At 39.9% G+C, this 24,442-nt stretch overlaps 1 protein-coding gene across 3 annotated transcripts in view; it reads left to right on the forward strand.

Moving 5' to 3' along the window:
* The first annotated feature begins 1,054 nt into the window (after window positions 1–1,054).
* apoba (apolipoprotein Ba) overlaps window positions 1,055–24,442 on the forward strand; it is a 35,306-nt gene continuing 11,918 nt past the window's right edge. The window contains exons 1-22 of one of the 3 annotated variants that reach the window (XM_042500936.2): window positions 1,055–1,195; window positions 2,657–2,698; window positions 3,334–3,446; window positions 3,560–3,705; window positions 11,521–11,668; window positions 12,584–12,736; window positions 14,422–14,546; window positions 14,629–14,705; window positions 14,791–15,247; window positions 15,848–15,992; window positions 16,117–16,263; window positions 16,420–16,631; window positions 17,432–17,639; window positions 17,727–17,897; window positions 18,055–18,258; window positions 19,710–19,883; window positions 21,458–21,663; window positions 21,749–21,931; window positions 22,115–22,245; window positions 23,517–23,718; window positions 23,938–24,110; window positions 24,211–24,386. In XM_042500936.2, coding sequence (XP_042356870.2) covers window positions 1,138–1,195; window positions 2,657–2,698; window positions 3,334–3,446; window positions 3,560–3,705; window positions 11,521–11,668; window positions 12,584–12,736; window positions 14,422–14,546; window positions 14,629–14,705; window positions 14,791–15,247; window positions 15,848–15,992; window positions 16,117–16,263; window positions 16,420–16,631; window positions 17,432–17,639; window positions 17,727–17,897; window positions 18,055–18,258; window positions 19,710–19,883; window positions 21,458–21,663; window positions 21,749–21,931; window positions 22,115–22,245; window positions 23,517–23,718; window positions 23,938–24,110; window positions 24,211–24,386 — 3,651 coding nt within the window. In that variant the 5' untranslated portion in view covers window positions 1,055–1,137. Of the gene's footprint in view, window positions 1,196–2,656; window positions 2,699–3,124; window positions 3,214–3,333; window positions 3,447–3,559; window positions 3,706–11,520; window positions 11,669–12,414; window positions 12,434–12,583; window positions 12,737–14,421; window positions 14,547–14,628; window positions 14,706–14,790; window positions 15,248–15,847; window positions 15,993–16,116; window positions 16,264–16,419; window positions 16,632–17,431; window positions 17,640–17,726; window positions 17,898–18,054; window positions 18,259–19,709; window positions 19,884–21,457; window positions 21,664–21,748; window positions 21,932–22,114; window positions 22,246–23,516; window positions 23,719–23,937; window positions 24,111–24,210; window positions 24,387–24,442 lie in introns of those variants that run through there. The other 2 variants (XM_088087055.1, XM_088087056.1) reach the window with 2 other exon arrangements.

Consider the following 24,442-nt stretch of genomic DNA (forward strand, 5'->3'; position numbering starts at 1 on the left):
TTATGAGTTATACCTCTACTATTAATATATGCATGGGACTCTTACCAACACCTACGATATTTGCATGTAACATCACATGCTATCATATACTGCGTTAACTTTATGTCTATCACTATTGTTAAATGATATGTTATTGTTACCATTATTGCTGTACATCTCTCCCTCTCTCTCCCGCTCGCTTCCTCCCTCTCTTTCTCTCTCTCTTTCTTTTTTGTCATTATTGTAATCTGTTGCATGTCTGTCCATCCTGGAAGAGGGATCCCTCCTCAGTCACTCTTCCTGAGGTTTGTTCAATTTTTCCCCCCTGTTACAGGTTTTTTTGGGGGGGAGTTTTTCCTTCATCGATGTTGGGGATCTAAGGACAGAGGGATGTCGTCTGCTGTAAAGCAAACTGTGATTTGTGATAATGGGCTTTATAAATAAAACTGACTTGACTTGACTTGAGTATTACCACACATTTTCCTAAAAATGCTCTCTGATTGGTCTCATCTTGCCTTTGTTCCATTCACTGAAGACACAAAATTACAACTCTACTGTCTTCTTTATTGACAATTAACCGCTGAAAGTGGTGAACTGTTCAGAGCTAAACACACCTATGTCTGTTGTTGGTTGGGCATTTGTTGGGGCATTGGCCCCTTATGCTTATGATGAGAACCAGCCTAAAATGTGATGGCATCAGATGTAACAGTAGTCTGAAATAGGTTGGTTGATGCTTCTCTTGGAAACACAGACAAAGTAAAATACTCATTTGTCACTTTAGTCTCTTTATAGCACTGGAGCATTGTACAGTATTCCAGAAGTTATTAACTGTAACACAAAGTTGATTGTTAAAGTTCCACATTGTGAACTTTAACAATCAATTGCATTTCATTATACGATCCTGTATTGACATGAACAAAAGTGTTTGTGTGTCTCTTCTGGAGACACCCAGAAATCCCGACCTAGAAGCTGCTATTTACCCAGTGATAACCTTTGGTGCAGGTCAGAATTTGAACTTTGAAAGGACCACCCAGGCTTTGCTGTGTCTGTGTAGCTCATGGAGGGGCAGGGGAGAGGGACTTTATAAAAGATCTGGGTACTGGAGTTGTTGTATTAGTCAAGACTGAGAGGGCTGAGAAACATCCTTTTCTTTAGTCCATGATGAGGTACAGCAAGCTGTGTCTGTTACTGCTGCTGAGCGGCTACACGTTGGCTCGTAAGTAGGAATAGATATTTAGTTAGCATAATTTGTTTATTAGAAAAAATTGCTTGAAATCTTTATAGCATTTCTGATGAATTCATCATTTGGAGCAAAGTCTTTACTAAGGTAGTTGAAAAGTTGAGGCCTTTTTCTCAGCACACATTTTAACTTGTTAATGAAGGAAAGGCAAAGCTGTTAATAATAACAATAACAATGGCTCTGTTCTGTTTAAGTGTCCCAATAAGTCATGAGAGTGAGACAAACATGAACAATACCAGAACCCTGAGACTGAACATGGAATGAAGCCACTGTTCATTTTATTACTTACACTTGTGCTTTTCATGTCAACATTTCCTCTGTGAAAAAGGCCACACTGTGATGGTTCGAGGGTCCAACTTTGTATATTGGCTCTCAGTCATAGCCTATTGTGGTGAATAAAGTGAGTCATCATGTCAGAAGTAACACTAGTGCTTTCTCTACTATGACTACTTGACTGCTAAGTCAAGACACTAAGATAATTGTGACTCATTTTTTTTTTTAAATTGCCATATCTTAAATTTGACTGTTTACTACTATTATCTTTGTAGACATACATTAAATTCCTGGTTTAAAAGGGCAGACGGAGTATGTGGCCATGTATAGATATTTGTTGAATAATGTTTTTATTGTAACTGCTCTCCAGATTGCTTAGTTTGCATATTAGAAATTACAAATCCGTCTGTTGTGATATATATTGGCATTCAATCAGTAGAAGTTAAGAACAGAAAAAACAGCAAAGAAAACGGAGGAAAACAAAGGATTAAATCCCCTTTGTCACCTTGACCCATTCAGTTTAGCTGTACATCTAGTGTAGTGTATACTGTATATATTACCCAGCCATCAGCAGTTATTAACTGTATGTTGCAAAATTGAACATTAATGCATTTAAAAAAGCAGAATAACAGGGCATTGGACCAAAGTTGTTCACCTCACCACCTGAATATCTATTAATAATTATTAACAGATAGTCTAAACCCTTTGCAGCCTGAGAAAAATGGCCTGATTTCTTTCAAAAACATGGGAAAAAGGCATTTAGCAATGACAGAATAGATCACCTAAAACTTAGCAAGAAATTAGTGAAAAAAAAAAAAAACACAATAAAATTACCATTAAATTGTAAAAATAAAATTTAAGAAAAAGAATGTAAAAAAAAAAAAAAATGGAGATGGGACCTGGAAAAAGACTTTCAAATATGATAATGTTTTCAGATAATATGTAAATATGTAATTATGATAATAATAAATACAGGTTTTCCCATAGCTATTTTGTTACTTCTTGGACATTCCCGAGTGTTTACAAACACTTTTTCTAAACACAAAAGTGTGCAGGTTAAAGATACTTGTGAAAAGCATCTGAAAGCAGCACAAGGAAAGTGCTGCTCAAGGTTTCAAAGGGTTAACCATGTTTTGACAATTCACTCTTCTGTTTATTTTCCAGAAGGAGGCAATGACAATAACGCTCCAACTTCTATGTGTCTATGTAAGTTCCGACCAATACATCAGTTAATTCACATTAAATGTCCTTTAGTCAGTCAACAAACCTTACAAACCCTTTTCTGAAGATATTGTAATTGGGTTCTTTCATCATTATTCTGAACTATTTTGGTAACTGAAAAAAATGAGAATGATGCAAAACGTTTTTTTGTTGTTGTTTTGTTTTGTATTGGTCCAAATGGATGTATTTGCAACATTCTGTATTTGATCCTCTAAGGGGTTTGACTATGTGTATCTGAAAAAGTGTGTATGTGCATAGGGTAGATAGAAAGGGTGATATGCTGTTGCAAGCAGACACATTGACCTGTTCAATGGTAGTTTTGCTGATAAACACATGCCCTGTTTTCTGGTGATAGCAGCAGAAGCCAATGGACTCTTGCTTCTGTGCTGTTTATGATTCACTACAGTAGCAGCTGTTTTCCATTGGAAACATCATTTAGCTGACTCCACAGGTCTGCTGCCATGCGCTCAACCTTGACTCTAAACAGAGGGGTCCTATAGGTGAACATGTCCTCTGTCTTTACAGTGGTAGCTTGAACTCACACACTAAGAGCTTTGCATACAGGTATAGAAGATCTTAGAGAGTCAACATCACCATGTGATACCGTTATCTTGTTTCAGTGGCATCCAGATTCAAGACCTTTAAGAACTACATGTACCAGTACACCACAGAGAGCAGCAATGCTGTGGTGGGCACTGCTAACCTTGAGAATGGCCCCAAAGTTTCCTGTCAGGTACAAAACTGTTTGTGTCCCACTTACTAAACTCACGTGATAACAGAATGTTCTTATCTGTGCATCATCCCTGTCATCCCATTGACCCTGAGTCTGCTGTCACATATGTTTAGGTAGAGATCGAAGTCCCTCAGCCGTGCAGATTTGTCATGCACACCAGGGACTGTGCTCTCACTGAGGTGTCACTCATGGATGCCCAGGGCCAGCCGGTCTACATGAACGTCCCCAGATCTGAGGCCTTCCAGAATGCAATGGAAAAGTTAGTGAAAAACATTCTTCAAACGATCTGATGATCGATGACCATAGCATGATGTCTCTTTTGTAAGTTAGAAGGAAAAACAAGTTTTATATTTTGTGGTGTCCATATTGAGCCTTGACAAAGCACAATCACTAAAAAAAAAAATCAAACTGCACACAAGTTTCATTTCAGTCTGTGGCTTGTTGTGGTCTACTTGGTCTCAAGCTTGGCCAGAAAAGTGATCTGGAGCTCAAGTCATTTCTTTGTTGAGAACTCTCATCAAAACCACTAAATCCTGATGAAAGACACTTGATGTAGCAAGATCAGGTGAAAATAAATAAATAAGTGACACATAATATAACATAACATAATATAAAATAACTAGTGCTGGGCCGTTAACGGCGTTAACGTGCTGCGTTAACGCGGGATTCTTATCGCGCGATAAACTATTCACTAAGTTGGGTCTATACAGTAAGCAAGGCACCAATTTCACTTTGTTGTTTAAGCGCGGATGTATACCTGGTCGAATTACGCGGAGGGGGCGTGAACAAGGTGGAAGCTGGTCTGCCTGAGTGACTGGAGTGATTGGCTCAAGCCGTGTCACAAAGCTGCTGACTGTTAATGGTCTTCTTCATGACCTCTAATGTAGGCCCACAGTTCAGTTAGGGTCATGTTATCAGAGGCTGCGCCCTCTGCTGTTCATTCCAGTTAGCAGGAAAAAGCTTTTTCCACATGGAGACAGAACCTGTGTTCCTAAATGTCTGTGTTTAACAAAATAAAAAAAAGTTAAACACCAAAGTAAATCTTATGGAACATTATTTTTCTTTACCAAATATTATAGTAGAACAGCTTTCTCAAGCATTTTGTGATGCATTTTCATCATTTAAATAGATAGATATTATTTTGAATGTCTTTGGCAAAATTCAAATCTATAATTTTAATCTAGATTAATCTAGATTAACTACAGGATTGCAGTGAGATTAATCTAGATTAAAAAAATTAATCTATGCCCAGCACTAAAAAATAACATAATAAAAAATTAATACAATAAATTACTAATACAATAATAAATTTACAATACTACTACATATATAATACACACACATACACATACATATATACATATTTACACACAAACAATAATAATAATAATAATAATAATAATAATAATAAGGAGGAGAAAAAAAGAGTAAGAGTAATTCAGAGTAAGTATAGACTGATTTTTTCCCTCTTCTCCTTCCTTGGTCAAGTTCTCAAATCTGCAATACAAAGCCTCTTGTGAGGATAGTGGAAACATTCAAACCAATGTACATCAGAAAGGGTCCCCATGTTTTGTGAAAAATATCTTTGCAGTGTAGTCTACAAGTAAATAGTCTAGGGAGACATATTCAAGTATGACTCTCTGCCATTGTATTTTAGATGGAACTTTATCTGTAATCCAGTTCAGAAGTATACATTTCTGGCACAAAACGTTAATATTTTATAAAGTTTTCTTTTATGTTTGTCAGTTATAAGAGTATTGGATATACCAAGAAGTAATGACAAAGGGCCATCATTTGTGTTGGTACACAGGATATTATTAATTTCTTGCTCTATGATCTGCCAGAATTGCTGAGTTTTTCTGTAGGACCACAGGCAGTGCGTGAGATTTCCCGTTTCTGTTTTGCACTTGGGACATTGTGGGGATGAATTGGGGTTAAATTTATGATGGAAGGGAGAGATGTGGGCTCTGTGTAAGATCTTAAGCTGGATAGCTCTCACTCCATTACATACACTTAATGTTTTTGCACTTCTCCATGCATCATTCCAACAGTCAGATTGCAGATCAATCTTAACATTGAGTTCTGTTTCCCATACGCCTTTTAAATATGAAGTGTTTATTGTGTCATACTCTTTAAGTATATTATAAAAAGAGCTGATAGAGTTGCTATGTTTTAAGAACAGCTGCCTCTCACAGTATATTTTGACACTCAAGTATTGTAGTATCCTTCCTGATAAAATCCCTCATCTGTAACTGGAAAAAATCCTGTTGTTGAATATTGTATTTTTCCCTTAGATGACATCAAGATGGAGCCTTCTAGCAATTTATATAAAGGAGATATTCCTTTTTTGGGCGGCAAGAGGGTCCCTGGTTCGAAACCTGGTTGGAACGGGGTTTGGTCCTTGGGTGGGGCCCTTCTGTGCGGAGTTTGCATGTTCTCCACGTGTCTGTGTGGGTTCTCTCCGGGGTCTCCGGCTTCCTCCCACAGTCCAAAGACATGCAGCTCAGGCTGATTGGTGACTCTAAATTGCCCTTAGGTGTGACTGTGAGCGTGTATGGTTGTTTGTCTATATGTGTCGGCCCTGCGATAGTCTGGCAACCTGTCCAGGTTGTACCCCGCCTTCCGCCCAATGACAGCTGGGATTGGCTCCAGCCCCCCCGCGACCCTTACAAGGACAAGCGGTTACAGAAAATGACTGATAAATATTCCTTTTTTTTCCAACAACGGAAATTACTGTGTATTATTCCAGGTGGGAAAACAGGATTGTTGCATATTGGAGTAAAGACACAGATGTGGTTGTAGATCTATCTTCCAGTTTTCTGACAGCATACCATACCTTAACTGTGGAGGTTGTGATCAGGTTGGTATAAGCTGACTTTAAGAGTCTAGATTTTTTAAGAAACAGCAGGTCATAAGTTATTGAGCTTTCTATATCAAACCAAAGGGATGAGGTGTTATTGTGTACCCAGTCAGCTAATATCCATAGATGGGCACTGAGCTGTTATTTTCGAATGTCTGGGAGGTCGAGACCACCTTCTGAGGACGAGAGACAAAGAGTGGCTATTTTGAGGTGTGGCTTTTTCTTAGCCCATATAAAGGAGCTAAACCAGCTATTTAGATGTTTGATGGCCTTATGGGGAATCAAAAGCGAAACCATTTGTATTGAGTAAAGTAGTCTAGGGAGGATTTTCATTTTTAAGAGAGCAACATGACCTAAGAGACTGGCAGGGCATTCCATCTTTCCAAGTCTAGTTTAATGCGCTCAAACAGGGTGGTAAATTTTGCCTTGTACATTTGTTCAAAAGTTGGTATTATACTGTATGTATACTTTAGTAGACAAAACCCTCTGGGGACCATTTGAAAGAGGAAGGGAGATGGATTCCTGGGTTTCTGTTTAAGACTGCCTAAGAGCATAACCTCTGATTTACTAAAATTTATTCTGTAACCAGAAAAAGCACAAAATTTTTTGATGGTTTCAATTAGGGATGGAACAGATATTTCTGGCTTGGTCAAAAGAACTAAGACATCATCAGCATAAAGAGTAATCTTATGCTGTTTGTCCACTATAATAAGACCATGTATGGTCTTGTTTGTCCTGACCGCCTCAGCGAGCGGCTCTATTGCCAGAGCAAATAGCAGAGGCAATAGAGGGCAGCCTTGTCTTGTACCTCTCAAAATGGGAAAGTTTGGAGACCTCATGCCATTTGTGAGCACTGCAGAAAGAGGGTTGTTGTACAGTAGCTTTGTCATGTTTACAAAATTTTCACTAAAACCAAATTTTTGTAATGTACAAAACAAATATGGCAGTTCTACACAGTCGAATGCCTTTGCTTCATCAAGAAAAAGCACCAGACCCCTCAAAGACCACTGTTGAAAAAATTGGATTGTGTTTAATAATCTGCCTATATTATTATATGAATTGCAATGTTTAATGAATCTAGTTTGATTATCATTAATAAGACAAGGTAATAAGCCTTCCAATTGTGTTGCAAGTACTTTAGAGAGGAGCTTCAGGTCTACATTCAGCAAGGAGATAGGCTTCTAGGACGCAAAGTCCTCAGGAGTTTTAGCTTTTTTTAAGATTAAAGAGATATTTGCCTCCCTCAGAGACTGTGGTAAAATGCCCTTCTTAAATGAGTCATTGTGTAGTCAACATGTTCAGAAGAGGATCGATCAATATGTTATGGAACTCTTTATAGAACTCGCTGCTGAGTCCATCCGGTCCTGGTGCTTTACTAGACTGTAGTCCTTTTATAGCATCAAGTACCTCTTTTTTAGATATAGGGGCATCAAGGAATGTTTTCTGGTCATCTGATAAACTAGGGAGGTTAAGGGAGGACAGAAAAGTGTTCATTCTCTCTGGGGCATCAGTCTGCAGTTTAGTTTTTCATAGAAACTCTTAAATGAGTTACTGATAGTTGAGTTGTCAAAAGCTTGCTCACGCTGATTATTTATAATACAGGAGATAATTTGAGAATCTGCTTTCTTTTTTGTCAGATAGGATTTATGAACAGTAGAGGAAAATGTACATTCTTTCCCTGCTACATGTTGAGCCCTCCATACATCTGTATACTCTAAATCTTTGCACAGTGCAGCAACGATCTTGGCCCGAGTGAGAGTGACATTTTCCCAGCGGGAGATTTGTCTATAATAGGATTTAAGTGATAATTGAAATCTCCTCTAATGAAAGAATTCCTGACATTTAGATCTACCATTTTAGAGAAACAAGTGGTTAGGAAGTCCGCTGAATGACCAGGGGAGCTTGTAAAAATTCATCATAACTATATCTTCCCCATAAAGAACACCTTTGATAATTACAGAACGACCTCCCGAGTCTTTTATACAGTGTAGTAATTTGAATGGTAAATTTTTTTTTAATTAAAATAGCCACACCTCTACTTCTTGACATAAAAGATGGAAAGTAAACTTTTACAAAGCCCCCTTGCTGTAATTTCAGATGTTCACTGTCACTTAAGTGAGTCTCCTGCAGTAAGGCTATGTGTACATCCTCCCTTTTAACAGGTTCAGAAATGTTTCAAAATGTTTCAAAGCAATGGTTTAAAGGTATTGAATCATTTCAAAGTGTCGAATTTACCATCTCTTCTGTTTATACTGAAAGTTATGGAACATCACCAACACAGGTCATGGTCTCTGGGTGGGGAGGGGCTTGGGAGCCAGCCAGCGGTGTGCTCTCTCTAACTTCACGCAACCCGACTTTGTTTCTATGTTTAGAAATTTGGGAAGCCAAATCTCGAAAAACCGTCGGGTCCGCTCCCTGGCTCCTTCTGGAAACCCAATGATGCGGATGTTTTTCCGTTGGGGGAACCCACCTGCTGCGCCTAAGTTCTCAGCTTCGTCTGGCTTTGAGCTCAGAGATCCTCGACTCCGCCTCACTTATCCTCTTTTCATGGCTGTCCAGCTCTTCAAGGTGCATTTGCAAAAGCTATGACAGTGGCCCAAGCTTTTTGTTGATAACTTTGGAGATGTTGGCCGTTATTTCGGCAATTGCTTCACAAAGTGCTGGTGCAAGCAAGCTAGCTTCAACTCCGGTGCTAGCATTCGCGTTAGCCCCCTCCTTAGCCTCGCTGGTCCGTCCGTCCCAAGCTTCAGAGACTTGAGTTTTTCTGCGTGGCATGTTGTTAGCCCCCTCCTTAGCCTCACTGGTCTGTCCGTCCCAAGCAAGCCCCCAGGAAGTGCGCAACCCTCTGAAACAAAATTTACATAGTGGCTGAAAGTGGAACCACAGCGTCACGTGATGCACACTGGCCCAGAAAGACTTTTGTTAACATTGAGAAAGAGCCCTCCTTAAATCACTGGATAATTTTTTTTTGAGACATGTTGAATTACAGAACGCATTCTTTTATAGCCATTATTAAAAACATTAAGTCCTAAAGACGTTAAATGCGCTATTTTCCGAATCAAGATTTGTAATTCGGTGTTTCTCCAGACATAAAATGAATGCGCATCGGACCCGTGGGACTCTACTGCGTGAACGTGCATTTAACTCTTAAGAGTTTCTGACACAGCACAGGCTTCGTACCGGCTGTGGTAATGGATATTTTTGCTGTAATTCATCATTATTTAATCACAATTCATCATTTTTACCATTGTACAACACATCCATACGCTGCTAGCTGTAAAGCCTGTAATATGGACGTCTTACCATGTCTGTATCAGAGACCGTATACAGTCTACGGTCTGTATTCAAACTACCGGTTATCAGTGAGCAATGCAGAGCACTAGTGACAGTTACTAAAAGGTACTGAACATGGTATTTACTTAAGCTTGAGCTGTGTAATAAAATACAGGGCAATATTACAAGGCACCACCTTTTATTACCTTTTTATGGGCACGACACATTCCGATTCTGTTAATATGATTTCTCCGGTTGAGATTACGATATGATTCCCTGACGAGTTTGTATATATGTGTGTGTATGAGTGTGTGTAGAGAGAGAGAGAGATAAATATACCATTATCTGATAATCACGTAAATATTAAAACCGACAGCACTGTTATATCGCCGATTAGCTGCTGTTGCTAATAAGCTAAGCTACTATGAGAGGAATGCTCGTGCACCAGCGCTGTTCGCTTCGAGCACTCGGGTCATCTGTGTGAGCGAGCCAGGGAGTCGGAGTCAATGCTCGGGTACACTCGGCCGTGTTTGGCTGTCGTTAATCACTTCTACGCATGCTCTACGGGCCAGTAGATCCGGGTATTTTACACTTTTCTAAACCCGGAAAAAGAGTTTTCTCTGCTTCATGCGCCACTGAGCAGCTCTCATAGGAATGAATGAGGCCCCGCCCCCACGGCTGTATCCAGACTTCCTTATAATACATCCATGGTCCCAAGCTTCAGAGACTTGAGTTTTTCTGCGTGGCATGTTGTCGGGCTGTCGCAAAAAGTAGTTGTTTAGACTCGGTCTGAGTTGAGAAGTCACCAGAATTATTTGGTAGGGTAAAATGAAAAAATATCAGTGATTTAACACACCAGCTCCCCCGAACGCAACCTTCCCTCACACTGTCATCTTCTTGTACAGCAAGTAACCCAGGTTTCACTTAACACCTTTTTAAAAACACATTTAGCAAGCTTGATTCTACCACTAAATCTGGATGTTGACAGTATAGCATTTTTAAAAGTGTTACTTCACACAAAACACAATGCCTTTTATTAACATTCGACACAGCATCGATCATCTTCCATTAAAAAAACACTACGGGATCAGCAAAGCAGGTTGCTGTTAGCTGTCCAAAAAACTGTATTTTTTTATCATGTTGCCAGACTCAGAAAAAACTCCTGAAACCAAACTGTTAACCAATTATTGCCTGAATTTGCACCTCCTCTCCCTCTCCTCTCTTTGTTTAACTATTGCTCTAACACCAACTGGCAATTTTCAAATGAGTTCTTTGAACTTTCACTGCAAGGTATCTGAATACAAAGGAGTTCCATGGGTCTTTGGGACAGATAGGACTTGATAGGACAGATAGGACTAGGACTCAGGACTTGTGGAAATGATCGCACATGGGATTATTACCTGTTTAAGATTGAGTTAATCACCTGAAACTACACCATATGTTTGTTAAAAAACGGCCAAAAGAACGAAAGAACAAAACGGCCCTAAAAAATATCAGCTATCAAATTGACATGGCTGGAAGTCAACATAATTGCAACACAAGAGCAAACATTATGTCATAAAGTGTTCCTCATGCTAATGATAAAATAGCAGGAAGTTGGGTTTTCTGTACTGGAATCTATCTGCGGAACAACCTACAACACCGTTGCATATTAAATTTGGACAAACTGAGGCCATGTTTTTAAAATAAAAGTTAAGGAGGAGGAGTTGCGGGGAGTGTTGACTGTTAACCTTTGAAGACAGTAGTTTGAACAATGGAAGTGGGGTTGAAAGGAGGATGAGACCACTCTAGGAGAAAGTGTTTCCAGTAATGCTTTTAAGTGCTATCCTCTCATATATTTATGCCTCTGCACCTGCAATAGCTGAGGCTTGAGGCATTATGTTTTCATATTGTCTGTCCATCTGCCCATCCCATTAACCGTTCTAACTGTTCTTCTCCCAGGAACCCTCTGAAGTTTGCTGTGGAGGAAGCCACCCGTGTGCAGCTGTACCCAGAGACAGATGAGCCAGTCAACATACTTAACATTAAGAGAGGAATCATTTCATCACTTATCGTTTCCGTCATGGAGGATGAACAGAGTAGCCTCATGGTTGGTATCTTCTCACAACTACACCATGAGGGTCTGTCGTTGAAGACACATTATACATTTACTTATAAATTGATTGACCCCTTGTGGGTGAACATTTGTTGTGGCAGGGTTGTCTGTATGTACATCTGTAAGTCCATACGTCCATATGTTAATCCGTCGGTCTGGCCCATTCTCATGAACGTGATATCTCACGAGCACCTTGAGGGAATTTCTCAGGATTCAGCACAAACATCCCCTGGGACTAAGGGATGAAATGATTAGAATTTGGTGCACAAAGGTCAAGGTCACTGTGACTTCATCTGTCTCATTCTTATCTCAAGACCACCTTAAGGGAATTTATTCAAATTTGGCAAGAAATATTCAGTTAGACTCAAGAATAAACTGATTAGGTTGTAGTGGTCAAAGGTCAAAGGTCAAGGTCAAGGTCAAGGTGGCCTCAAAACATGTTTTTGGCCATAGCTCAAGAATGCATATGATAAAATTTCACACTAATGTCTCCTAGGATATATTGACAAGGTGCTGACATTTTATGTCTAAGATGTCAAAGGTAAACTGTGACATCATAATGTTGTGCAAAAACTCTTGTCTAGCCATTACTCATCTTGATATCTCAGGAGCAGAAGGGGAGACATTTGGTCAGATACTGAATTGGTGACACTAATTTTGCGTGTCCACCCTGGAACTGCTGATTGTAGAGATCTTCTGTGCTGCTGGGGGAGAAGATGTGTGTGAACATCCATCTTTTCACAGACATGGATGTAAACTGTAAGTGTAACTTAACTGGTATGCAGAGGCATACAGCCGTGGGGTGTCATTTCTAGTTTAAAGAAAATATTCCTAGGCTAAGTCCACAATTTGCTGTCTTGTTTCATTTGTCTAGCCCACAATTTGCTGTCTTGTTTTATTTGTCCTCAGAGCACAGTGCATGGCCTATGTTTAACAGACTACACGGTGAATGCCAGGAAGGATGTCGCCACAGATGTGATGCTGTCCAGAGATCTATCCCAGTGTGACCAGTTCTACAGCAGGGAACGAATCAACAGCCCCTTGGCCCTACTGCAAAAGTTGGTGAGATATCAAAATCTGCCTCTACAGCCTCTGACTGGATACTCTCTTCTACTCCCTTATAATATTGTGATGAAGGTTTTGGTACAATTTGCTCATGTATGAGGAAGGGCTAATGCCCGAAACGTCACATGTGGAGGTAATGGAATTAATTTATATATGAAGGTATGCTGTCTGTGGTGCCAAACACCATGGCAACAGTAAACAATGCAGTGGGCGTGTACTTTTTGGTTGGCTGTGAGCAAATAAGACTCGGCTGAAGTTTGTTTTTGTTTTTGTCCAACTACAAAACTACAAATCACGTTTCATTTTTTCTGCCTTTTGCGTAAAGACTTTTACACAAAAGTTAAAAAATACTCTTTAATACTCTCAGACAAACATCAGAGTATTTAAGATATGAATAATAAAAGTTAGTAGCCAGCATGTTCTAATGTAGGTGAACGTTTTGATGTGTGTATGAAGTTTCTACACTGAAAAATGTGGTGGAACTGAATTGCTTCCAGCATTCACATCAGAATATAAACAAGTTCACATCTATTGATATTATAATCTCTGTTAACCTTAAAAGAGAGAACTGTAAAATTTTACTTTTTGTTACTGTTAAGATCAAAAAGTTAAGTGTTTCTCAGGGCACCGTGGTCCCCTTTTTTTAAAAAATTAATTAATTAATTAATTAATTTATTTATGTTATTTTGTTTGATTTTTAGGTTCAGCTGTGCACAGTTAACTTCCTGATCACAGTTTGTTTTGATTTGTTTCATAATAAGTATATTTGGCTTGTCTGTAATAGTTATGGTATTTTCTCTATTTTAATATGCCTAATGTATATATTAGTATGTTGTGTTGAATGTTTTGCTTTCTGTCCTGTAATATGAGATAACTTTTTCGCTGATGCTACAATAAGATGGAGACCCTGGTATGGCATATATTAATTGAAAATAATTGATCCCATACCTGTTAACTGCCAATTATTATAGATAGTAGTATCCTAACATTATGTAAAGTGCTTTACATAATGTAAAGATATTTTGGTCTGTCAGTTTAAAAAAAGAAATTGACATTTTGATGCATAAGTTGCCAAAAATTAAAATCGGAGGTCAAAATTTTTCTTTTCACTTAAAAAACTGAGCATAGCGTTAGTTCAGGCAAGCTGGGGTGTCAAGCTTACCTCACTACATCAGCTGATCTCAAGCCAGGCAAATAGGTGATAGATTAGCTGATGATCACATGATTCCTCTCTATGCAACCAATTGACTAATCTCATTAAGGGCGCCTGTTTAAACTACTTTAGCCTGCTTCCTCTTCAAGCCTCTTTGCAACCTACTTCCACCCCAGATCCTCCTTTCCATGCTGTGTCTGACTTATCAGTGTCAATTCTGTTGTCATAGATGCTTGCTCTTTTCTGTACCCAGGGATCTTTGCTGCTTCTCTAGCCTAAGGCCTTTCTCATATGCACAGGGAGGGCAGAGAGTTTTGCTTTCCAAGTAGGTACAAGGAGATGGGGAGATGCTCTCTCAGTCTTAAGCTTTCCTCGTAGGTGTGGGTTTTTTTGGCTTTCCATGTGAATGCGTGGAAAGGCAGAGAGGGCCAGAAACACAACCATACTGCAAAAATATCATGTTGCAAATAGAACATTTCTTTGACTTAAGTGGTCCTGACTAAATGTACATTGTGGATTTTGTTTCTAGCATCGCCCCATGTCTAAGCTGATTACAAGCACTCAAGACTGCAACTACCAGTTTGATAACAAGGGAAAGCACATTACGGCAGCCACGTGCAAAGAAAAACACACCTATTTGCCATTTTCCTATCAGTAAGTCATCTTCTGAGTGCAGATTTAAGTGTGTATAAAGCACTGTTATACATTTTGCTTCACCTTCTAATCTGCCTGACAGGGACAATGGGATATCATCTGTGGTGACCCAGGTTCTTAGTTTTCTAAGCTCCAAAAGGATCAACAACAGTGTATTTGGTGGGTGATCATTTCAAGCATGTCTGCTGACAGGGATAGTTTCAGTTCACATCTCTCAAAATGAATGCTGAATATGTGTATGCAGATGTGAACCCCAGCCAGAGCAAGCCACTCCACTTTGAAGAGCCTCAGGACAAAGCTCCAGTCCAGACCAAAGACGCTGTACTGAGCACCATGAAGGAGCTCATGGCTTTGGCAGGCACAGACCAGGGTCAGAAGAGAAGCAGCCTTTTTCATAAGCTTGTGTCTAGCCTGCGTATCCTGCAGAATGAAACCCTGAGCAAAATGGTCACAGAGATGATGGATATGTCAGGATGGCTCACCTGGCAGGCCCTGTTCCAGTGTGGAACTGCAGAGTGCACCAGTGCCATCCTCAGTGCTGTCAGGACCATTGATGGAGTGTCACTGGAGGTGGACGCTCTCGTCTATGGGCTGAGTCTACAGGCTAACCCTGATGCCTCACGAGTCCGAGACATGCTCAGCATGGCTCAGTATAGACAGAGCAGAGCAATCATGTATGCTCTAGCCAATACAATCAAGAAGTAAGTCAAATATGATTTATGACTCATAATTAAAAAAAAAAAGTATTGCTATATATTTATTTCTATATATTTAAAATTAAACCTGCTTAGTTGTGGATGGGGCTGTAGCAAAACATATTCTAACCCCTTAAAAAATATCAGTTTAAATGCACACTATTTTTGAATATTTGCTTCACTATACCTTTCACAACAGCTGACTGAGGCAGTGGTAGAGTGAAATAACTGTTTTTCTCAATGGAGTCTGGTGTTTTTGATATTACGGCTTCAAATCCACATTGGTAAGGGCTGTCTTATGGCAAGGTAAAGTGGTAAAAATATTCTAAAATAGCGTATACTTCAACGGATATTGTTTTTTTTAAGGTGGTTTTTTTAGGTGGCTTTAAAGTAATCACTTATGGTAGAGTTTGTTCAGTGCCGTTTGATCCTATGTATGTGATGCAGCAGTTTTCTCCCTAGAAGTTATCGTAAATAAAAATTGTCATTCGGTCTATACATGTCAACTTTGTAACTGCTACAAACTAGACATAACACTTGCAAATGTAAGCAGAATCTTAATTCAAACCAGAGCATCAGATGATATCTTCTCTGTGTGCCCTCCAGGTTCCATAAAGCAGAGGTTACTCCAGTGGTCAAAGACGTGTCAGTGTTCATGGAAACACTCCTAAATGACTGCTCGGAAGATATCCTTGATGATGACTCTGACTTTCCCTCTGACCCAAGAAAGATGTCCTTCCTTGTACTGAGGGTACCATTAATCATTCAAGGATCTATGACTGCATTTCTGGATTTGGTGATGAGTCAGCCCATGTCAGGCAATTTGGCTCAGGGTCTTATTCCCTTAGATTTTTACTTTTTCCCCTAATCTCCAGATTGTTGGTGTCATGGGTCGGGCCATGCAGGCTGTCAGCCCCAGCCTCGTTTCCTCCATTCTGAAGTGCGCAAAGAAAACAGACATTCCATTATCAAACCAGAAGGCAGCAATACAGGCCTTTAGGATGATGGATATCAACAATGAGGTACAATTACTTTACACCAACACATTCATTACTTATTGTCATTGTAGGGTAGTGATGACCACATGTTATATTATGGGATTCAACTGACAGTTTGACTTATAAGTAATTACCAAATGTATAGTATGAATGTTGTAATTTACCATTGTTCAAACACAGGTCAAAAATACTTTGTTTGAGGTGTACCAGGATGCTCTGAACCCGGTAGAAAAACGTGTAGCTGCCTATCTGATTCTCATGAAGAACCCAGACCAAGCCCTGCTCAGAGACATTCTCAACAATCTAGAGAATTTGAGGGATGAGCAGCTCAAGCGCTTTGTGGTCTCCCACCTGAAGAACATCTACGACTCCAGCGAGCCACAAATGCATAAGTATTTGGCCAGCAATATTGGCTTGTTAATTCATTAAACACCTACAAAAATATTAATGGTTTTTAGCACATGCAAATGTCTAGTTGTGATAAAAGAATATCAAACGTTGCTCAGAAATCTTATTATATAACCATAACACTGCTGTATGCTGCTCACCTAGCAGCAAACCAGCAGCAGACAAGGCTGAACAGCTAATTGGTGAAGAAATTTAAACTACTAGCAGCTAAAGAGCCAGGTACTTCTCTCAGGAGTTGGAGATGTAGAGCGAGCAATGGTCTTACATTAGCTCTGAGGCAAACAAATGTCATGAACAAATAAATATAAACAAATGGTCATGTCACCACCACAATTAGGCTGTAAAGCTGTGTCCAGCACAGCTTGGCATGACAATGTTCTGTAGTCTCATTTAGCCACTTGTCAGCAACTGCCTTTTTTAAGACACATAAAAGTGTCAAAGTTCAATGTGGGGTGTTTACTGATAGTTTTTATGTTGTAGAACAAAACATGAACGTCTTTTCAGCTGGTGTTAGCCAAAGAGTTTATTATTTCAGCCATCTAACAACAACAAAAAAAAAAACATTCAGAAAAATCCAATGACTTTGTAATGCAGATTTAAAAATAACCACTTATGAATAATATTTCCCTTTAAAATTAGGTAAGTTGAAGCTGATTTGCATCTTCAACTTTATTAAAGAGACATAAATCTTTTCTTACAGCTCTCTTGATTAGAGAGACAAAATAGAAATGTTGTTTTGCACAGTGTCAGCTCACTACAGCCTTCTCTACTCTCTTTACTGAAGACTGAAGAAGTACATTGAGTTGGCCTTCAAAGACCAGCTATCACCCACAAGAAAGATACTCAGTGGCATGTCACGCAACTACAAAAAAGACTCTCCCTTGGGTTCAGTGCAAAGTAACATAATCTTTGATGCTACGGACACCTTACCTAAGGAGGTGATGCTTGAGACCACTCTAAAGGTTTTTGACTACAACTATGACATCTTTGAGGTATGTTTTTAATAGCATATTTGTTATATGTGCTGAAAACACACAAATTCAAAAAGATTTTTTAACATTCAAAATCTCCCCCTAAAGGTGAGTGTTGAGGGATCAGGATTTGAACCAACAATTGATGCCCTCTTTGGGGAGCAGGGTGTCATCCCTGACTCCATCTCCAAAGTCACGTACTGGGCAGGTGACAAAGCCCAGATGCTCCGAGAGGTTCTGAATAGAATGGCCCCTCAAAGAAACAGAATGAAAAGACAGGTGAAATGATGTTTTTCGATACATCATGCATTCTGTTCTTGTCAATGCTTTCACATAAATAAAACCCTGTCTCTCCAAATACATTTTACTTGGTTTGGAAGTTTTGTTGTGCATGCATAGTTAGGGTCTAATACAAACACTTGTCATATCAATTCAGGCCCCACAGGATCTTTTACAAGACATCACAAAGAGTGTCCAGAAGCTCATGGAGGGCCTGCGTTTCTCTCCAACCCCTGAAGCCATAGCCTATCTTCGGCTTTTGGGAGCGGAGATAGGATACATGAAGACCAGCGACATGAGAAAGATGGCTGAGACTCTGTCCATGTACTACATTGTTTTCACCAGGGTGCTACCTGGCAAGGTAAGATCTGTTGTTTCCTAACTTGGATTCTGCAAGAGAATAGAACTGACAAGACCTAGCTATCCATCTTTACATATGCAAAACAAATCTTCCTCACGGTGGCAGGTTTAGTGAACAAGGCTCTCTACCTGTTTTGGGATTTTGAATAACAAATCTCATCCAAATGAAGCCTCCGGATGCGGACAAAACGGAGCAGAATAACCAGAGGTCATGGCGTGTAGCGAAATTCAAGCGAGTTACTGCCACAGGAGACGTAGAAGAAATTTAAATAATGGTGGTATGGAACTAATTGGCAAGAGATAGCAATATATCATGAAATGAGTGAGAGAATTCTCTGTCCACATGACGGGATGTATATAATTGATACATGGACCTCCTCAACTACAGTGCTACTTCTATTTAGAACTACTATCCACTATAAGCTTGTTTGTTGTTGTGTCAAACTTTTAACTCTACCCTCTAGTACCATCTATAGGCTGTATCTGTGCCAACATAAAAAACGCATGGATGTATAAGGGCATTGACATTTACAACGTCTGTAACTGATGTATCTATTTTTGTACGTAAAGGAAGTATACGGTAAATGAGCCTTAAGAGTGATTGTTACCCACAACAATCTTTTGTATGTAAGCTCCTCTTCTTGGCCCAATTGTCTCGTCATTCACAAAGACCACAATAGATCTCTCTCGCAGCAGACATGTTGATTTGTCAAAGGAGGAAAGACACAGGTGTTACTAATATAACACTATGTAGGCTCTGTTCTGTTCAAGTGCTTCAGTAACAGTGGCCAGCCTGTTCTCATTCCGAACTTGTAAAATACAGCTGCTTTGATAGTGCTTTGGGCATAAGATTGCAATGCCAAAAGTCACCTTTCGTACCTTTCGTATGAAACACTGCTGTATGGTGTCAAGTGAGAACACAGCTGGAGGGGACCAGTCATGTGTTATTATACAGTGGTGGACGGCTGAACAGCATCTACCGCGTCACTTTAGAACGTGTCCAGACTGAACCTGAAATGTATGCATGAAACACTGCCGGTAGTGATAAGTGATAAGCAGTGTGGATGGTTCTACAGCGTACCGGTAATCCCACCATGTGCTTGCGTTGACATCACAGTAGCGGCATCCCGGAATGTAAAGAGCAGACGGAGAAGGATACCCAGAGTATAATATGTAGACATGGAAATCCACTGCAAAGAGGCAATATTCTAGATTTTAGCGTGACAGTTAGCGAGCATGCAGGATACATGGATCCTGAAATCAAAGCAGCTAAATGGAATTCAGCCATCATTGTTCTCAGTGGGAACATTCTCTCAGTTGTTCTCACTCTGACATGTCAAAATGTCTTCCACAGAAAAGACCTATTTGATAGTAGAGTTCCATTAAGTCACTAGCCACAGGTTAAAGAGATGTTGTGGCATTCACACAGCCCGTTTGTTTTCTTCCCAACAGGCCTTTTCTGCTTTGACATCTAGCACTGAAAATGAGGTATTTGCCCACTACATCTTCATGGAGACTGGCTTCTCTTTACCTACTGCCTCTGGCTTCCCATTGAAGTTCTCACTGGCTGGTGTGTTTGCACCTGGTGTCAAAGGAGGCCTGACCCACTCACCTGCCAACAAAATGGTAAGTTAGCTTGTTATAAAAGTAAATGTTTTGCAACTTGAGAGCTTATAGACTTTAGGTGAGAAATGGTTGAACAAAAATCTGAACCTATTTTTTTTGTAATTTTTGAAAAATGAAAATAGGGACAATGCACATTAATCCAAATTTGCACCCAATGCACCCATGTGTTGACTGCAAGACATTCCGTATGCTAGCCACTCACTGGAACTGGGCCAGCTGGCCGATTGGTTCACCACCTTTGAATTTAAGGATACTTAGATTCTGTCATGTCGAGATGGCTCCAAAACACAGGAAATTATGGTGTTTCACCTTCCAGGGGATACGAGTACAACAGACTGCTGTTCAGCTATTCCCAAACAAGTCCCACCTTCAAATGCGTGTATGTGACACTTCGGCTGCATCAGTGGCATGAGGGTCTTCTTTTATCTCTGTGACCTCATTTTAATGGCCAAGTCATGACCAATCAACCGGAAAAAGTGCAGTCCCCAACAACACCAGTGTGGAGTATCTGGGGACTGTGCTAGACACACGTAGCCTGTGGGTCGCTCTGTCAGAACACAGAAGGCAATTAAAAAATTAAATTACATTATTATCAATTTAAAAATCTAATGTCCAACTACAACTCTGCCATCAAAGCTGCAAGACAAACCTGTTACTCCAATATCATTGCTGAACGCCACAATAATCTATTGAACATGTTGCCCACAGACCTAAAAATGTATAATTCCCTGATCATTCAACTGAAGCATTTTTACGACTAAAATTGGGAAAAAATCAGGACAGACTTATAACTTTTTTGTTACACATTTTATTTTCTTATTTCCCTGTGTGGCATGAGTGGTGGATAAAAATGGTTGCGACAACGCCACCTGAGGTCTAAAGCTAATTTTTAAATTAACAAGCTCACACAGATTCGTTTTAACCACTGGGCAAAAGACAGACAGGTTTTCAGTTTAAAAAGAAAAGAATTTATTTAACAAAATAATGGTTCAAAACACTCAAACAGAAAGCTAAAATGTCATACACCAGGATTCAAGTGTACTAGTGTGGTGACATAAAATCAGCACTGAAGCAAGGGAATGAGGACAAGGCTAGGGCTTACCATGGCAGCAGGAGCTCCAATGGACCTTCCATAAAGGGGAAGGTCCATAAACTAACCATCCGTGACATTGCACACCAACGAGAAACGGGATTGTGAAGAAAACACCACCACTAGGGAACTGAACTGCTGCCTAGGCCCACAGCATCTGTCCAACAGAGAGAAGGGAATTATAAAAACACACCATACAGGACTACACATCATGTCTGGTGCAGACAAAACAATGAAATAATGAGAAACCAAATCCAAACAAATGAAAATAAACAATCAATAACAATGCAAACAAAAATTTTGCTCAAGGGTTGTCATATTGCATTCTGCAATTCTCACATCAAGGTTTCAAGCTGTCACCTTTTACAACATATTTATCTTCATAGCTCGTCTTCATCCGAATTGTATGTAAAATAAAGTGATAATTTTATTGTCCCCCTGTAAAATGCTGTTTACAGCTTGTCTTGTATCCTTCTCCTTGCAGACTGACTTGTCCATTATGCCCTCAGTTGGGCTAGAAGTCATCACTGAAATGGGTGTCCATATTCCAGACTATGTGGAGGCTGGGTTTGAGATGCACACTAATCTGTACCATGAGAGTTCCCTCAATGCTAAGGTCACCATGAGCAGAAACCAGATGAGACTGGCTATCCTTGCTCCTCAGTCAAAGACTCAGTTGTTCAGCATTAGGTTAGAGGCTGTATTAAAACCCTTTCAATAGTTGCTAGTGTCGTGCTTTTCTTGCTAACTAGTTCTCTTTCTTTTTGAAATACAGCAACAAGTTGCTTTCAGTGTCCTCTGGTCAAACAACAATAGTGCCATCCCTGGTGGAGGACCGGTCTGATTCAGCTAACTGCCATACCCTTTTCAGTGGTCTAAAATTCTGCACTATTGTGCGTTACTTTGATGCCACTTCCTTGGACCAGGCCCCATATTACCCCCTGACTGGAGAAAGCATGTAAGAGGAAGTCATATTTGCAAATCGAAGTTGAAATTGATTTCTATTTGGGTAGCTAATTAGTTACTGTAATTGGTTATCAATTTAATTACCCTAATGCAGTGCTCTATGGTTATAACTAACCAAATAGATAACAGACTTAAAATGTGAGCCTAAATAATAAAACCTGCCTTGTTTTCTCAGCTTTGCAGTTGAAATCCAGCCAACAGGGGAAGTTTCAGAGTATACTGCCACCATCACTGATGAAACACTTAGAGAGGGTAAAAAAGGTCGTCGTAGAGTAGACTGTCTGAAGCTATCCCTGAAGGCAGAAGGTAATGTAATAACATATGTGTTTGTCTGATGGTGTGTTTGTGCGCATGTAAGGGGCCAGCCCAATATCCCAATCTATTGCATTCATAAACGACAATTGCACACCTCACAACTGACACTGGATGGCTGTAATTCAGTAAGTAGAGCAAACGGATGGTTTGAGGTTTGATCCTCCAGTCAACATGTTGAAATATCCTTGGGCAAGATGCTCAACCCCAAATTGCTCCAAAAACTGAGTAGCAGCTGCCCCCTTGTATGGTAGCCTCAGCCAGCAGTGCATGAATGTCTGTGTGAATGGGGGACTGTAGTGTCAAAGCATGATCAAATGACTAGAAAAGCTCTATGCAATTGCAGTTCCATCCATTGGCGTAGAGTGCCACCAATACAGGAAGTAGTGTGTCTTTTATGTAATAAAGGGAAACGTATTAGTGTGGATCTTAGACTCTGACTGTAGTAAATGGACATAGGCCAAACTAAACATTTAAAGTACACGCCAAATAAATGTTTTCCCAAAGTTGTTTTCTGACACTGAAGGTAATTGTCATCACCCCGATGTTTGTTCAAGTGGTTGTTTTTATGATGGGGGTCCACCATGATTGACAGCTGTGACAGCCAATCCATGCACTCGCATTCAATGAAACTGCTCGCAATTGGTCGGACGGGTGTTTTTGCGAGAACTTTCTCACTGTGGATAGCGCTACTGCGCAGATGCAGGCTCTCAATGACATCACCCTCGCAAGATGGCAATGCCTGTATCTCGGATATTTTAACCTCATTCAATATGGCGGGGGTGAGTGGGAGCGTGTCGACCATATTTATATACAGTCTATAGTGTGGATGGATGGGCATGCAGCCTGTCCTACTTTCATGCAAGAGTTTGTGTCTTATGACAGAGCTGTGCATAATGTTCATATTTCATAAAAGGGACCGCAAAGTTTTCATGATGTCAACCCTGTTTTTTGTTGCCTGACCATAATAATTTCTTCATCACACTTTATTTACCAATTCCACAGTCTTTCCTTACCTTATTCATACCATAGCTGCTATATTTTATATCATATATGCCAAGTTTTAAAGACACTGGTTTTTGGTATTGAACATAATCCTGGGTTTTCGTATGCACTGGAATTGTATGGCTTGGATAAATGTAATGATGGTTTGATAAGTGCTTATGATATTGGTACAGGCACACGTCTTAATAGATCTTGAGGCTACGAGCTGGTTGCCCTAGATACAAACACCAACTGATGAGTTTATTTTCTGCTGTTATTAGGGTATGATTCAGCTGAGGCCACTGCATCTCTGAAATACAACCGCAACAAGAACACGCTCACTACTGAGGTTGTAATTCCTAACTATGATGTGGAGGCAGGTATCAAGTTGGCTGTAAGTGACAGTGACAAGAAGATAAAAGGTATTACCATTGATGTCACCAACAGAAACATCCCACAGCTGACTTTTGTTGGACGCACAAGGTACATGTAATTCTTTTAACAAACTTTCAATTCTTTCTAATGATAGATAATGCTGAAGTTTTGGCTCTGCTGCATGCTTTCTGTAGACAATTTTGTTTTAGTAGGAAATGAGTGATAAAAACATCCCATGGCATGCAAATAATTAAAAAACTGAGTTGTGCTACTAAATGTAATTTTTGTCTATTTTAAATAGAACCTTTTTGTTTGTTTTAAATGTAGACATGACATGATGAAGGATGCCATGCTGCAACTCCAGCTGGTCGTTCCATCTCTGAAAACTGATGCCTCTGTCACTGCATCTCTGAAGAGGGATGAGGATGTGCTCATGGACTTGGAAACACTCATCAGCCTACCTGAGACATCCTACCAACAGAAAGCTTCCCTCAGATACAGTAACTGTCAGCCATCACTCACAGCTTCAACAGAGATGGAGGGTGTAGAATATTCATTACTTTGTATATTTGCGGGTGCATGTGGATTTTCTCTTCACAGATGATGACAAGTTTGTGGTGGAACTGAAATCAGGCCTAAATTCAGAAATTAAAAAACTAATCCCAAATGCAGAGGATCATCACAGGCAGATGCAACATCTCATCGATCATGTCTTGGACCAGAAAGTGGCAAGGACTGACATGAAACTGCGTCACATAGTCACCAAAGGCATTGAGGTAGCACTTCGACATTTGACACTGTATTTATTACCTTCTTAAAGAAGCTTGAGTTT

The sequence above is a fragment of the Plectropomus leopardus genome, chromosome 14 (assembly GCF_026936395.1).
Source record: "Plectropomus leopardus strain MGB_pleo_1.0 chromosome 14, ASM2693639v1, whole genome shotgun sequence".
NCBI lineage: Eukaryota > Metazoa > Chordata > Actinopteri > Perciformes > Serranidae > Plectropomus > Plectropomus leopardus.